General features: G+C 41.3%; 1 protein-coding gene across 5 annotated transcripts in view; it reads right to left on the bottom strand.

The window, feature by feature from the left end:
• sned1 (sushi, nidogen and EGF-like domains 1) overlaps positions 1 to 13094 on the bottom strand; it is a 32464-nt gene that overhangs the window by 15995 nt on the left and 3375 nt on the right. For 4 of the 5 annotated variants that reach the window (XR_015089077.1, XR_015089078.1, XM_086048081.1 and 1 more), the window contains exons 2-11: positions 8592 to 8879; positions 8336 to 8476; positions 7859 to 8021; positions 7669 to 7794; positions 6964 to 7077; positions 6575 to 6688; positions 6050 to 6163; positions 5484 to 5531; positions 5261 to 5371; positions 795 to 887 (exon numbers count right to left, since the gene is read on the bottom strand). Coding sequence is in view for 3 of the 5 variants with exons in the window: in XM_086048081.1 (XP_085904207.1) it covers positions 795 to 887; positions 5261 to 5371; positions 5484 to 5531; positions 6050 to 6163; positions 6575 to 6688; positions 6964 to 7077; positions 7669 to 7794; positions 7859 to 8021; positions 8336 to 8476; positions 8592 to 8879 (1312 nt within the window). In the remaining 2 variants the exon portion in view is untranslated. The remainder of the gene's footprint in view (positions 1 to 794; positions 888 to 5260; positions 5372 to 5483; positions 5532 to 6049; positions 6164 to 6574; positions 6689 to 6963; positions 7078 to 7668; positions 7795 to 7858; positions 8022 to 8335; positions 8477 to 8591; positions 8880 to 13094) is intronic. The other variant, XM_086048084.1, reaches the window with a different exon arrangement.

Raw genomic sequence — 13094 nt, 5'->3', positions numbered from 1 at the left:
ATCAATGCTAATTTCTGTTAGCAGGTCTATGGTGTTTCACATTATTACGTTATTGTTATTAGCAATGTTAGGCTAAATGATATGGTTTGGTTCAACAGTCAGTACAATGGTTAATTCGATTTTGTAGGATGCACTGTTTGTATGCATTGCTGGCTAATTTCCGTTAGCCCATCGAGGGTGTTTCACATCAGTGTTTTTCAAACTGTGTGTGCCGCGAGATATTGTCAGGTGTGCCGTGGGAAATTATCTAATTTGTGAGCCTGTGCGATCTAGCGCCTGGCAGCGTAATCATGTCTTTACTGCATTGTAGTACTCTTCCATACCAGCAGGTAGCAGTAGCAGCAGCAGGTAGCTAATTGTCTTTGTTTAGAGACAAGCGAATTAGTGACTCATGTTTATCCAAACAGGCCCGTGTTTCACACTGAGTAAGTATCAATATGAAACATTATAAAATACTTTTTTCTTTGTGTTTATTTAATTCCTATTTACGATGTTATAATATAACGTCATTCTTCAATGTTAAAAAATGCTTCAACAATATAACACTTATATTGTTAAAATCAGCTTTTTTTCCCCACAATTTCAGCTGGTGGTGCGCCGCGGGATTTTTTTAATGACATAAATGTGCCTTGACTCCAAAAAGTTTGAAAAACACTGTTTTACATTATACTGTAAGTTAGCATGAAGCTACAGACTTCTGTTTAACGTAATGATATGGTTTGATTGAAATGTTTCATTCTGTTCAGTTTAACAAGCAACTTATAAACAATAAACAGGGTCGAGTCCAGACTTACCGAACTGGCAGTAGAGTCCCGTGTATGAGGCGGGACATTCACACGTCCCATTGCTGTCCACACAGACGCCGCCATTCTGGCACAAACATTCCTCTGCACGCACGCACAAATACATGCACACACACGCGGATAGCAAAAGTTAGCGAATGGATTTGGGTGCTGATCCAAATGTAAACAAAAGGCAGTCTGCGGGCTGGAATGAATGAATGGCGACCATCTGTTGCGGATACCGAGCGCCTTTCATCTTGTTATTGATTAACTGTCATGTGACTTATTATTGCGCGAATGCTGAAGACCATTCACACACGTGTTATTCTGCAGCAATAAATAAAAAAAGCTATTATTATTTTGGCCACTTGACATCCTACTGCTTCCGCATTTCTCAACTGATTCAAACCATTCCAACATCCCGATCCATAAATTTCAAGACATGAAGAAAAATCTCTCTTTTACCACAATTCCACATTTTCCCAGGAAAATAATCCCACTAAAAGACATTATTTTATTCAGGACATTCATTCCCCAAATTCCCACATTTCTACACCCCCCCCTCCCAAAAAAAAAAACAATTAAGAGATATCTTCCGTATTGACCTCCTCCTTTGGCATTTCTTGAGCAAACCATTCCAACTTTAAATTGCTCAGCTCATTCAGAACAATTAAGGACCTATTCATTCATCAACATTCCTCAGATGTTCACAGTCAAATTGCCAAATTAAGACGGGACCTGCTCCTTCCACATTTCTTGACCTATTCAAAACATTCCGATTGTTCTCCTCAATAAAGACATCTTGACAAGCGTTCCCCAAATTCAGAAATTTTCACAATGCAATTCACAAATAAAGAGCTATTTTCCATACTGACTTCCTCCTTCCACATTTCTTGACCGATTCCAAACATTTCAACTTCAAGTCTCATTCAACTGATTTAAAACATTCCAACTTTAACCTGCTCAGGGAACTATCACATCCACAACATTTCTACGTTTCATTATTCCACATTTTCAAAAACAACATCCCCAAACTACCGTTAATGCAAGTATTTTACACGGTGACCTCCTCCCTCGTAGGGGTGGAGGAGCTCAGACAGCTTGGGCTGAGACCATTTAAAGATTTGGAAACAAAAGACGCTTGAGGGAGGACTGGCTGACTCCAAAATAAAGTGCATTACAGTAACCCAGCCGAGATGTAACGAACGCATGGATTACTAAGTGGTGTTGAGAAAGGAAACGCTTTATGTTAGCCAGCTGCCTAAAATGAAAAAGCTGGATTCAATTAACGACAGCACCCATTTGCCGGTCCAATTCGAAATCACCGTCCAATTTAAAACCCAAATTAGAGACTGTTTGTTTTAGATAAGGCACTAAGGGGCCTGTACTTTTCCCCTGTACTAGGGTGGGAGGTATAAGGGCCACTGGGACCAAACACCATAACTTCAGTTTTCTTTTTATTGAAATTCAAGAAATTCAGTGCCATCCAGGACTTGATTTCCTCCGGACAGGACAGAAGTGGCCTGAGCGAGAAAGCGTCCTTTTTGCTCAGCGGGACATAGATCTGACAGTCATCCGCATAGCAGTGGAAGGAAATACCATCTTTTCTTAAGATGGAACCCAAGGGCAGCAAATACAATGAAAACAGCAGGGGCTCTAAAATTGAATCCTGTGGCACACCACATGACAGTGGGACAGAGCGAGACTCAGAGCAAACAAGGCTATTACAAAAAGTTCTGTCAGCTAAATATGATCTAAACCACTCACTTTCATCAATTAAATAATTTCACAGCATTTCAGCGCAGATTCAGCATCCACATGCAATTTCTAAAGAATTTGCATGAATTCTCCAGTTATTACTACCAGTCACCTCGGGGGCCCCCAAGATGTTGTTGTTTACCCTCAGCATCCTAATTGAAGCGTCGAGGCGGAGGAAGCAGCCGTATCACGCAAAACAAAAATGCCTGGCCTTTGAAGTTTATTCCTCTCGTGATACGGAGCCGATGTGGCGAGAACCCTGGGGCCCATTAGCAGACGCTTCATTAGCACAACGTGCTCTTTCATTGGCTACCTTTGAAGCCATGAGGCGTTCCCTGGTGTCCTGCTTGCTTTTTTTTTTTTTTCCACTTGCCGTTCCAAGGAAAGCATTGGGGAAGATTTAGGAGACGCTTAGTTGAGCTCAGGGGTGACAAGTTGCATGCTGTTTGCTGGAGCTCCAGTTATTAAAGAGCTTCGCCACAGCCAGGCACGATCTGCTGCTGCGTTCCGCTCTTTTGCCGCCACAAATCAGCACAGAAACACTTGATAGTCTCCACATGGATTTTTTGGATTAAGAGATATTCGTAAGTCAAAGTGTCAAGGTTTAAGACAAATTTTACGATCACAGCAAAGTCAAACGCATCAAATACCAAATACCTTAATATTGCCGCATTTTCACCCCATTTGTTTCAAACTCATTGAACACATAGGAGGGAGGGAAACGCTTGCTTGATTTATTTTTGTGTGGCGATTGACTTTGACCTTAAAGGGACTACCCAAGGTCAAACTGCACCAGTAACAAGGTAAAACAATTTTTGCAACAAACCACGTCGAGTCGTACCTCAAATTGAAGGACACAATGAGGGCTTTCAAGATCACTTATTATTTTGTCAATATTCCCTTATATGACGAAACAATTACCAAGCCTTTTTTTGTGAAAATTTGCCTTTTCCTCCTCAAGATATACAAATGTAATATAATATAAACTTTATTACAAAACAAAAACGCTTTTTGTAATAATATACCATTTAAAAAATACAACTTTGTACGATATAAGATTATTCTTGCAATACTACCGGGACTCTTTTTTCAAAAGAATACAATTTATTCTAGAAAAAAATGCCTTTGTCGTCATAATACAACACTAGGTCATATTTTCTAAAAACGTTATTAAAACTCCATTTTTGTTCGGTTTTCCTTTTTTTCTCGAAAAACGCGGCTTGGCCGTTTTTGGTATTCAGTGTGGCGTTCTGGCCGTGTTCCAAAGTAGCAAATAAGTAGCCGCATATTTCTGCGGCGGGAAGCAATGAGCTGAATACCACGGAGTGCGGCATCCCCTCATAAAGAAACATTTGGTCGTCTAGACAAAGCGCTTCCTCTTTTGTTAGTAAACTCATAAAGAACGCTCCATAAAACAAATATTTAGAGGAACCGATGTTGCCTCAGGTTGGATTGAATGATGAATGAATGTGAATATGTATATACTCTCGGAATATTACGCCTTGAAAAAAAAAAATGCTATTCTTAAAAAAAAAAAAAACGTCTTATAATAGGCTCTGATTTTTTTTCCCTAAAAATAACAATTTTTCAAAAAATACACCTTTATCTAGAATATACCCCATTTTTCTATTAAAACTTTATTTTCAATGCAAATATTACTTTATTTTTGTATTATGATTTTTTTCTGCAAAAAAATCATTTTATTCTTGAAAAAAATACATTGTTTTGTAAAAACATGATTATTTTCATGAAAAATGTGCCTTTTTTCTTGACAAAGCTTTATTCTAGACAATAGAAAGTCTTTAGTTTCATATTAGTATCACTTTTCTTCTCCAAAAATACAACTTTATTCGAGAAAAATACCTTATTTTTATTCTCATAATAGTGCAACCTTTGTCTCTAAAAATATGACTCTTCATATAAAAATATGCCTTTTCCCCCGACAAATAGAGATTTATTGAAGAAAAATAACACATCTTTATTCTCATACTAGTACAGTATGATTTTTTTCTTGAAAAAGTATAACTTTATTTTACAACGATAACACAGATTTATTCCTATAATAGTAGCATTTTCCTCAAAAAAGTACAACTTTATTCTCTAAAAATAGGACTTTATGAAAAGGTATTATTGTCATGTTGGTGCATCTTTTCTCTTGAAAAAAAATGCAACTTTATTCTAGAAAACCGTCATGCAAAATATACCTATTTTTTTCATGACAAATACAACCTTATACAAGAAAATAACACGTCTTTATTCACATACTGGTGATAGTACCGGTATGTCTTTTTTCCAGTAATTCTTCCCCCCTTTATTCTAGATAAGTAACATCTTTACTCTTGCAATAGTGCATCTTTTTACTTGAAAAAAGGAAACAAAAAACTTTACTGTGCACTATTATCCCTTTATTCTCATACTAATCTAATATGACTTTATCCTCATGTTCCAGAGGGGCAAGTAGCCACATATTTCCATGGTACCCCCTCAAAAAAGCCATTGGGCATTTCAAACAAGGCACATTCTCTTTTTGTTGGTAAACTCATAAAAACAAAAGCTCCATAAAACAAATATTTACAAGAGGCGGCCCGCCTAACCCCCGGGTTCAACAAAAATGTGTCGGTTTTGATGATTACAACAACGTATCAGCATGCGACCTCTTCCAAGGCAGGGGTCGAAATTCCTGCGGCTGGAGCTACCGGTCCGGACACAGACGCGCTTACCTTGGCACATCTCGCCGTAGTATCCCGGCGCACACGAGCACTTGTGCGCTCCGGCGACGTCGTCCAATTGGCAGATCCTGTTTTTGCCGCAGTCGTCGGGTTGGCATGGGTCTGTAGAAAAAGAAAAAGAACAATTTAAAAAATCTAAATCTAAAAGAAAAAAAAAAAAAGTCACCACAAAACAACAAGCAGACGTGTCGAATAAAGTCGTCTTAGAGCTCACCGGTTTGGTTTTTGGACTCGGTTGAATTGAACTGAAGCTCCATCAGCTCTGTGGGAAACAAAATGACAAATTTCAATTGGGATACACACACACACACATACTTATATATATATAAATATATTTATTTCAACATTTTCTCTCTAAAATTGTCTCAATTTTAAGAATTTTAAATTATGCTACAAAAATATTTTATTCTTGTAATTTTTTTTTTGAATGTCTTGCAACATTATGACCCCCCCCCAAAATATAACTTTACTCTTGAAAAAATATAACTTATTTTGCATTTCTCTTGAAAAATACACACTTTTATTTTACAAATGTACAACTTTATTCTGATAATTTATGCCTTTTTAATGCCGTGGAAAAATACAGATTTAATGTTGAGACATCCTAATTTTTTTACTGAAAAAAATATAACCTTATTCTGGAAAAAACAACTTTATCCTATCTTTTATACATTATATCCTTTAGATTTGACTTATTTTGTCAATATGCCCTCATCTGACAACACAATGACCAAAACACTTCTGTTGTTTTTTTTCTTGAAAATTTGACCTGAATTTCACCTGACTCGCAGACGACTCCTGTGAATGGAGCAGGACAAAGGCAGGTGAAGTTGCTGCCGTTACTGACGCACTGGCCTCCATTCAAGCAGGGCTGCGAGTCGCACTTGTCCCTTTCTGCAGAGTAATATGAGACAAACTCAAATTATTATGGGAATAAAAAATATTTTGTACAAATAACATTGCTTGGAAGTTCAGTGAACCCCCGCAACATCGCCTTTCACCGAAAAATGATGCTAATTTCTATTCGCCTATCTATGCTGTTTCACACTACATGTTAGCATAAAGCTAGCAGTGATGTTTAATTGTCTTTTTTGCTTGTTTTACAGTAAACCTGAATTGGAATTGACAAATTCTCTTATTTGGAGAACTGGGAGCGAGACTGTCTTGTTTTCATTTGCTCAAAGTGATGTCAAACGATAGTCTCCCATTTCTTGACAGCGACAGAGTGCAAACAGGCGCTAAACTTTTAAACTTTTGTTTGTAGGAACGGGAGTTCACTGTCAAGCCTGACAAACTGTGTCCCACCTGTCTGGCACAGCACGCCGGTGTAGCCTGGCGGGCACACGCAGGTGAAATTGTCGGCGGTCTGCACGCACAGCGCGCCGTTCAGACACGGCCCGTCCCTGCACTCGTCCATGTCTGCAACGGAATGTTACATCCATATTTCAATATTTACTCAGCCGATTGATATATCCGCCACGCGGCTCCCCTCGTGCTGCAAGTATGCGCCGCTGGCCGTCAAATAAAGTATCACAAGAGGTCAGATACATCTTCACGCCGACGGGCTGTGGGAATGTTCATGAAAACTCCACAGAATTAAATAGTGAATTTCACACATATACACATATCTATCTAGTAAATTGTCATTAATTCACACTATTCATTCATATTTTGCACATAAGCGGCGGTGGTACCTGTTTCACACAGAGACCCGGTGTATCCAGGTGGACACTGACAGCTGAAACTGTTGACGTGGTCTTGACACGTTCCTCCGTTCTGGCAGGGAAACGAAGCGCACTCGTCCACATCTGCAAAGGCAAATGTTTTTTACACAATGTGAAAGGGATTTAAAAAGGTCCATCAATTCAGTTTTGGTGCGTGAAAGATACCAATACAGGGGCCAAGTCTGTCTCAGGGGTCCACAATGCAAAAAGTTAAAAACACCTCATCAACAATTGACATTTTTGTATTGAATAAAATTTGCACGGGCTTGCACAAAGGCACACACATCTAAAACATTGGCAACATCTCTTACAAATATACAGGCAAAACAATTTTCAAATGTAAATAATAATACTAATACTAATAATAATAATACTAACAATAACAATAATAATAAAATACATTAAGCTGTAATTTATGTTTCTCTTTAGAATCTACTCATATCTTGTCCCCCCATCTTTTAATTTTCTACGCACCCTATGAAAGAGATAAAACAGTAGACTCCACTTTCAGCCTAAAAAAATGTCAGGCAAAATAGGCAAAATATACGTAGATGGTTAATTTAATACTCAAACTTTTCAGCTAGTTGGCACACTGCAAGTAATACAGAACAGGGATGGGAAACTGTCACACTTTGAGTGGCCCTTATAATAATCAAAATAAATTTTGCAACTCACTGATTTGGCACCGTCGTCCGGTGAATCCCGTCAAGCAGGAGCAGGTGAACGAGGGATTTCCGGTGATGCAGTCGTCGATGCAGCGGCCTCCGTTAAGGCAGGGTCTCAGGTGCGGGCACACCGACGCTGCGGCAACAAGTCACTGGGTGAAAATAGTCCCCGCAGTTGGTCAAAAGGGGGGTTCTCTTACCTGAGTTGTTGCAGCCGCCCACCTCCACGTTGGCGTGGTCGATGCGAAAAACCCAGCGGCCCGGGAAGCCCACGTTGGTGGTGCTCTCCACGTGGGCCACGTCTTGGGTACGCGAGCCGGGAATGTTGAAATATCGCTTGCCGTCGCCGGCGTTAAAACCCGCCTGGGTTGGAGACGGGAAGTGGGGGAGCCAATCAGAACCTGCTAACTAATTCGAGTCTGCTAGCCGATCAGAGGTCTTACCAGGAACACTGCATGAGATTTTAAGGGTTGACAAAGTAAACAGACTGGAGGGTGCTGCCTAGTAGTACCTGGATACAGTTCCTACCTACCTTACTTTACTTCCTTCCTACCTATCGACCTGCTAATTTAGCTAGCTACCAACACTACACTAAACCTTCTACTTACCTACCTATCTTTTTAATGAACTATACACCTATCTACCTACCTACTTCCTTCGCTATCTACCATGCTTACCTGTGCTGCAATGCCTCCCAGGCCATTTGCATCCCCCCCGCTACTGGCATGCCTTCCGGTGGTCCAGGTGATGTTGCTGTACTGGAAGATGGTAAACGAGAGCTCACCATCAGTAATGAGTACCACTTGGAATGTGTTCACCTGCAGAAAAACAAGAGAACACATTTGTGTTTGTATTAGTATACAGTGTTCATTTTCATTTTAAGCATTTATTATATTTTTTTAAATGTGGGCTCATCGAGTTAGACGTCCATACTGGCGTGGTAGAACTTCCGCCATAGAAAGTGACTTGGTGCCAGGTGGAGACGAGCACCCAGGTGGCATTGAAGTCAGGGAAGTCTGAGAAATACACTTTGATGTCGGCGGCGGCCCGGCGGAGGATGTCCGGCTCGCGGCTCTGTCGGTAGAAGACGCGTCCCGCCCGCCGGTTGTCCACATCGGCCCAGAAAGCCGCCACGACCCGGCGGTCCCCGGCGATGGGGAATGCCACTGGCGTGAACTGCGACACCTCCCTAAGGAAGGACACCAGGCCGTTGTTGTTCACCTGCGAAGGAGACAAGTGAATCATCAGTGACTCAGCGTCGGCCTGGTAGGTGTTTGCGCTTCCCGAGTGGCAAACACATGCTAGGTTCATTTATTCCGAGGAAGGACAGGCTGCAGCTGAGCAAACCAACAGATTGGCAACTGGGATGTCATTCAAAAGGATGGAAAGTTCAGACATTTTCCACTTAGAAATCATAACCCTCATAACCATAAAGTAAGACATCCTAACGACTACTACACTTAGCTCCCAGTTTCACTACGGTGCTACCTACCTACAGATAGTTACGTTGGTGGATAGCTAAATAGTTAGATAGGTGGGAGTTATGTCATTACGTCTGCTTCCTATGTCAGTAAGTATGTAGGTAGTTGGAAACTAAGTAGGTAGGTAGCTAGTTAGCTAGCTAGGAAGGAAGGTAGGTTACTAGGAACAGAGGTGTCAAATCCAGGTCCAGAAAGTAAAAACCCTGTCAAAGTTTGGCTTTAGCCACAGGTGCTTCTACTCAACCGGCAGGTAAACGAGCCCTGGGGAGCTCCTTTGAGTAGAAGTGCCGGTGGCTAAAGCTAAACTGTGGCAGGGTTTTTAGTTTTTGGACCTGGATTTGACACTTCTGCTGAGGAGGTGGCTAGGTAGTTATGTTAGTAAGTAGATAGGTGGTTAGGTAGAGGTATGTAGGTAGGTAGGTAGGTAGGTAGATAGCTAGATAAGTACACTGAAAAAAAATCCTTTAGATTTACTTAATTCAAATTTGTACATCGGTTGCATATGATTAAAATGTGGGAAAATGTCATTTTTCTGTGTTTTCTGTATTAGTTTAACACATTTCAATCATGTGCAACCGAAAATCAAGTACGTACTTTTTTTCAGTGTAGTAAGGTAGATAGTTGGTAGTTATGTCAGTAGCTATGTAGGTAGTCGGTAGCTAGCTAGCTAGCTAGCAAGGTAGGTAGGCAGGCTGGTAGGTAGATAGGTAGGTAGGTAGAAGGTTTGAGGGCAGCTAATGGGCAGGGACGAGCTTTGTCTCCATTCCCGCGTGGCCAAGAAGTATGTGACAAAACAACAACCCTAAGGGAGAGTTGCTGGAAGGCACCCGGCCAGCTTTGGCTTCACGCCTCCAAAACATAATTTGGTGTAAAAACAGCCCAGGAAGTTTTGTTTGGCTACAAGGATGGAAGCTCAGTTAATGATCCCCACCGCAGTTTTCTTCCCCTTCGCATCAGCGGGATGCGGTGAGAACCTGGACTCCTGTGTGCGCGTGTGTGCCTGTGTGTGGAGCATGGCCGCATAGGTCAGCCCATCCGATAGCACGATGAGTGGTGGGGATGAAAAGGACGGCTGCTCGGGAGTTGTGAAGCTCCCACGCCCGCAGAGAGATGCGCTAATGATGTGTTTCTGTGTAAAAGGGCCTTCAGATGACATTGGATGAACTGTACATGAATACATAGACACTATATATATATATATACAAATGCATGCAGCGAGGATACTGTAGTTGGCATGTAGCAAACAGCAATAATGAGTCTATTTATAAGCAGTTAAGAACATAACACCAGCAGCAGATTGACAACCATACAGTAAATAGTATATACAGTATACGGAAGTTAATATGTGAAGCAGCGAAAATAGTCAGCTATCTATAAGCAGTTGACAATGAAATAAACACCATCAGTGTATTGACAACTATACATGAATAAATACAGTAGATTCCATACATACACTTAAGTGAATATAAACTGCAGCAAAAATAGTCAGCAGCATTTTATGTAGCAAACAGAAACAAATTGTTTATATCTACAGAAACAGTTGTGAAGGAAACACCGAAGTGGTTTGGCAACTGTCATGAATGAACGAATACAAATGTACTGTAAACGGTAACAACGGCAACAAGAGGGGGAAGTGTTGGGGGAGGGACAGTATTAACATAATACTATACCATAATACACATGCTAAATAACTGAATTTGAACACGAGCAGCAAGAATAGTCGTATGTAACCGACCGAATTTATGAGCATTTAAGATAAACTGAGGGCCTTTTCTTTGCTTGCTGAGTAAAAAAATCAGTCCGAGCAAGCAGTGGATGGCGTCTGAAGATTTGCACTTATGTGGGAGAGTGAACGGGTTCAAGTGCTGCCCGGCGTTGTCGTGTCGAAACAGTGCCAAGGTCAGATTCACAGGAGAAACATCTCTGTGTCCATATTTCTTTTTGAAAAAAAATGAGGAGGATTGGTGGGGGGAGTTATTGAGTGGTGGACATATCCAGGATTTAGCTTGGGTGCGTTTCTGCCGGCATAGGCGCTTTTATGGAGCACAACAAACTTTGATGTGGTTTACGCTGGGCCAAAGCAAACCTGCCGAATGGAGAAGAAGGTGCCTAGGCGTCAACAGGAGGGGAAACACTACTTCTTTCTTGTCAAAAGATGGACGTTTCCGCTACTCCAAAGGCTTTTCGGCTCATAAATCCTCTTTGGAACAACTTTAATACGGCGGCAACTCTGCGGGTAATTGCGAGGCTCCGTTTTTAATGAAGGGAAATAGTCAGTTGATGTCATGACAAATCTAGCCCACTTTCAGCCAAACATAACAACGCACGCTGGGTGAGACTATCTCACATCTCATTAACAGGCCTTGTGTGTTTTTTTCTAGTTGTTTTTTCACTTCTTTTACTACATATTTTCTTTCATCCAATAGTTCTTGTCATTAGCAGAAAATAGACATTCTTTTTTTTTTTGCCATATAGCTAAGCTCCTGTTTTTTAGCACATTAAGCAGGTTGTATAACCTAAAAAAAAAATTGGTCAAAGTTTGTAGATGGAAACGCAAACAGAAGTCTGTTTAAAATGATAGGCGGATGGCCTATAGGCGATGACTTGTCCGGCTGGACAAAAAGGTGGACGGACGGACGGCGGAACGGTACCCAAGCTGCAGGCGGAAGGCGATAAATGGACCGGGATATTTTGGTAAAATGCCCAGCTCTGTTGATAGTACTGTCAATCCTTTCTACATTCAGCAGAGGGAGTTTCCACTTCTTAAAAATCGAAATTGTGTCAATCATTTGTTCCATTGTAGCACAGCAAGCCATTAAACACCTCTTTCAGAATAAGTAATGCGATCTGGTCAAAATCTAAGGTAGAAAGCTAAGGCCACTACTCGTTTTAACACACTGCTACAGTGCTAAGATAAGCTATGCTAAGTGATACGTACTTTGTATCATGTGTATATAACATATATACATATAAAGTTCAGTCAGTACTTGGCAGTGTAAAAGGGGGCTTAAATAGAGGCCTTCTCAGTTCCCACTGCTTGTTTTAGCTTTCAGTGGCTATGCTAAGTTAAGTGATAGAGATATTAGCGCCTATACCTTTTCATTGCTTGTTTTAGCTCCCAGTGGTTATGGTAAGCTAAACTAAAACAAGCTAAAAACTAAGTGATACAAAGTATAGAGAGTTGAGTCATTAGTCTAACCAAGACACCATGCCTTTGCGCTACCTTTTTTAGCTCCCAGAGGCTATGCTAAGCTAAACTATGACTGGCTGTTGGCCTGCTCAGAATGGAACACTGTAAAATAAATAAATAAATAAATCTTTGGAGATGAGCGCTTGCAGATGTTGGCCAGATACTCTGTAAGATTCTACATACATGTATCATGTGCTTCACTCCCGGTAACGCCTACTTCTTTCTCTCCACTTTCTCCCGCAATAAAAAGCGGCAGATCGTAACTATCTCTCGCTCACATCTGCTTCCAAACATGTGCTCTGTCCTCCCTGACCTTCACGCTCCTGAACCTCTGCGCTAAAAAAGTACGGTGAAAATAAACGGGGGGGGGGGAGCATTCGGTTTTGGGAGCCGCGGCGCACGGGACTGACATCTGGGTTGCGTTAAGCCTTGATTGGTCATTTCTAAGATAAAGCAGCTGGACAGTTCCAGGGGGAAGACCCCTGCCATGTTATCTGAGGCGTGGGAGGAGGAGGGTGGGACAGAGGGGGGCTTATGGGGGGTGGGATCCCACAGCAACAGTTGAAAACTCCCACTCACAAAGCACAACAACACACCGGCAGGCTGCCTGGTTACTGAGGCTCCGTGTTTGTCAATCACAGCAGACCAAAATAAAGGCAAGGCAACATATGGAAAGCCCTTTCAGCATTTATTCGATAGCCCCGATGGCCGGCTTAACCTCCGTGACAAGTACATGCTGATCAGCACTAGTACGACAATTTAAGC

This window comes from Filicampus tigris, chromosome 12, assembly GCF_054856515.1.
Source record: "Filicampus tigris isolate MCC_2025a chromosome 12, RoL_Ftig_1.0, whole genome shotgun sequence".
Classification (NCBI taxonomy): domain Eukaryota; kingdom Metazoa; phylum Chordata; class Actinopteri; order Syngnathiformes; family Syngnathidae; genus Filicampus; species Filicampus tigris.
The sequence above is the reverse complement of the archived record's forward strand: the minus strand, read 5'-3'. Positions and strand labels throughout refer to the sequence as shown.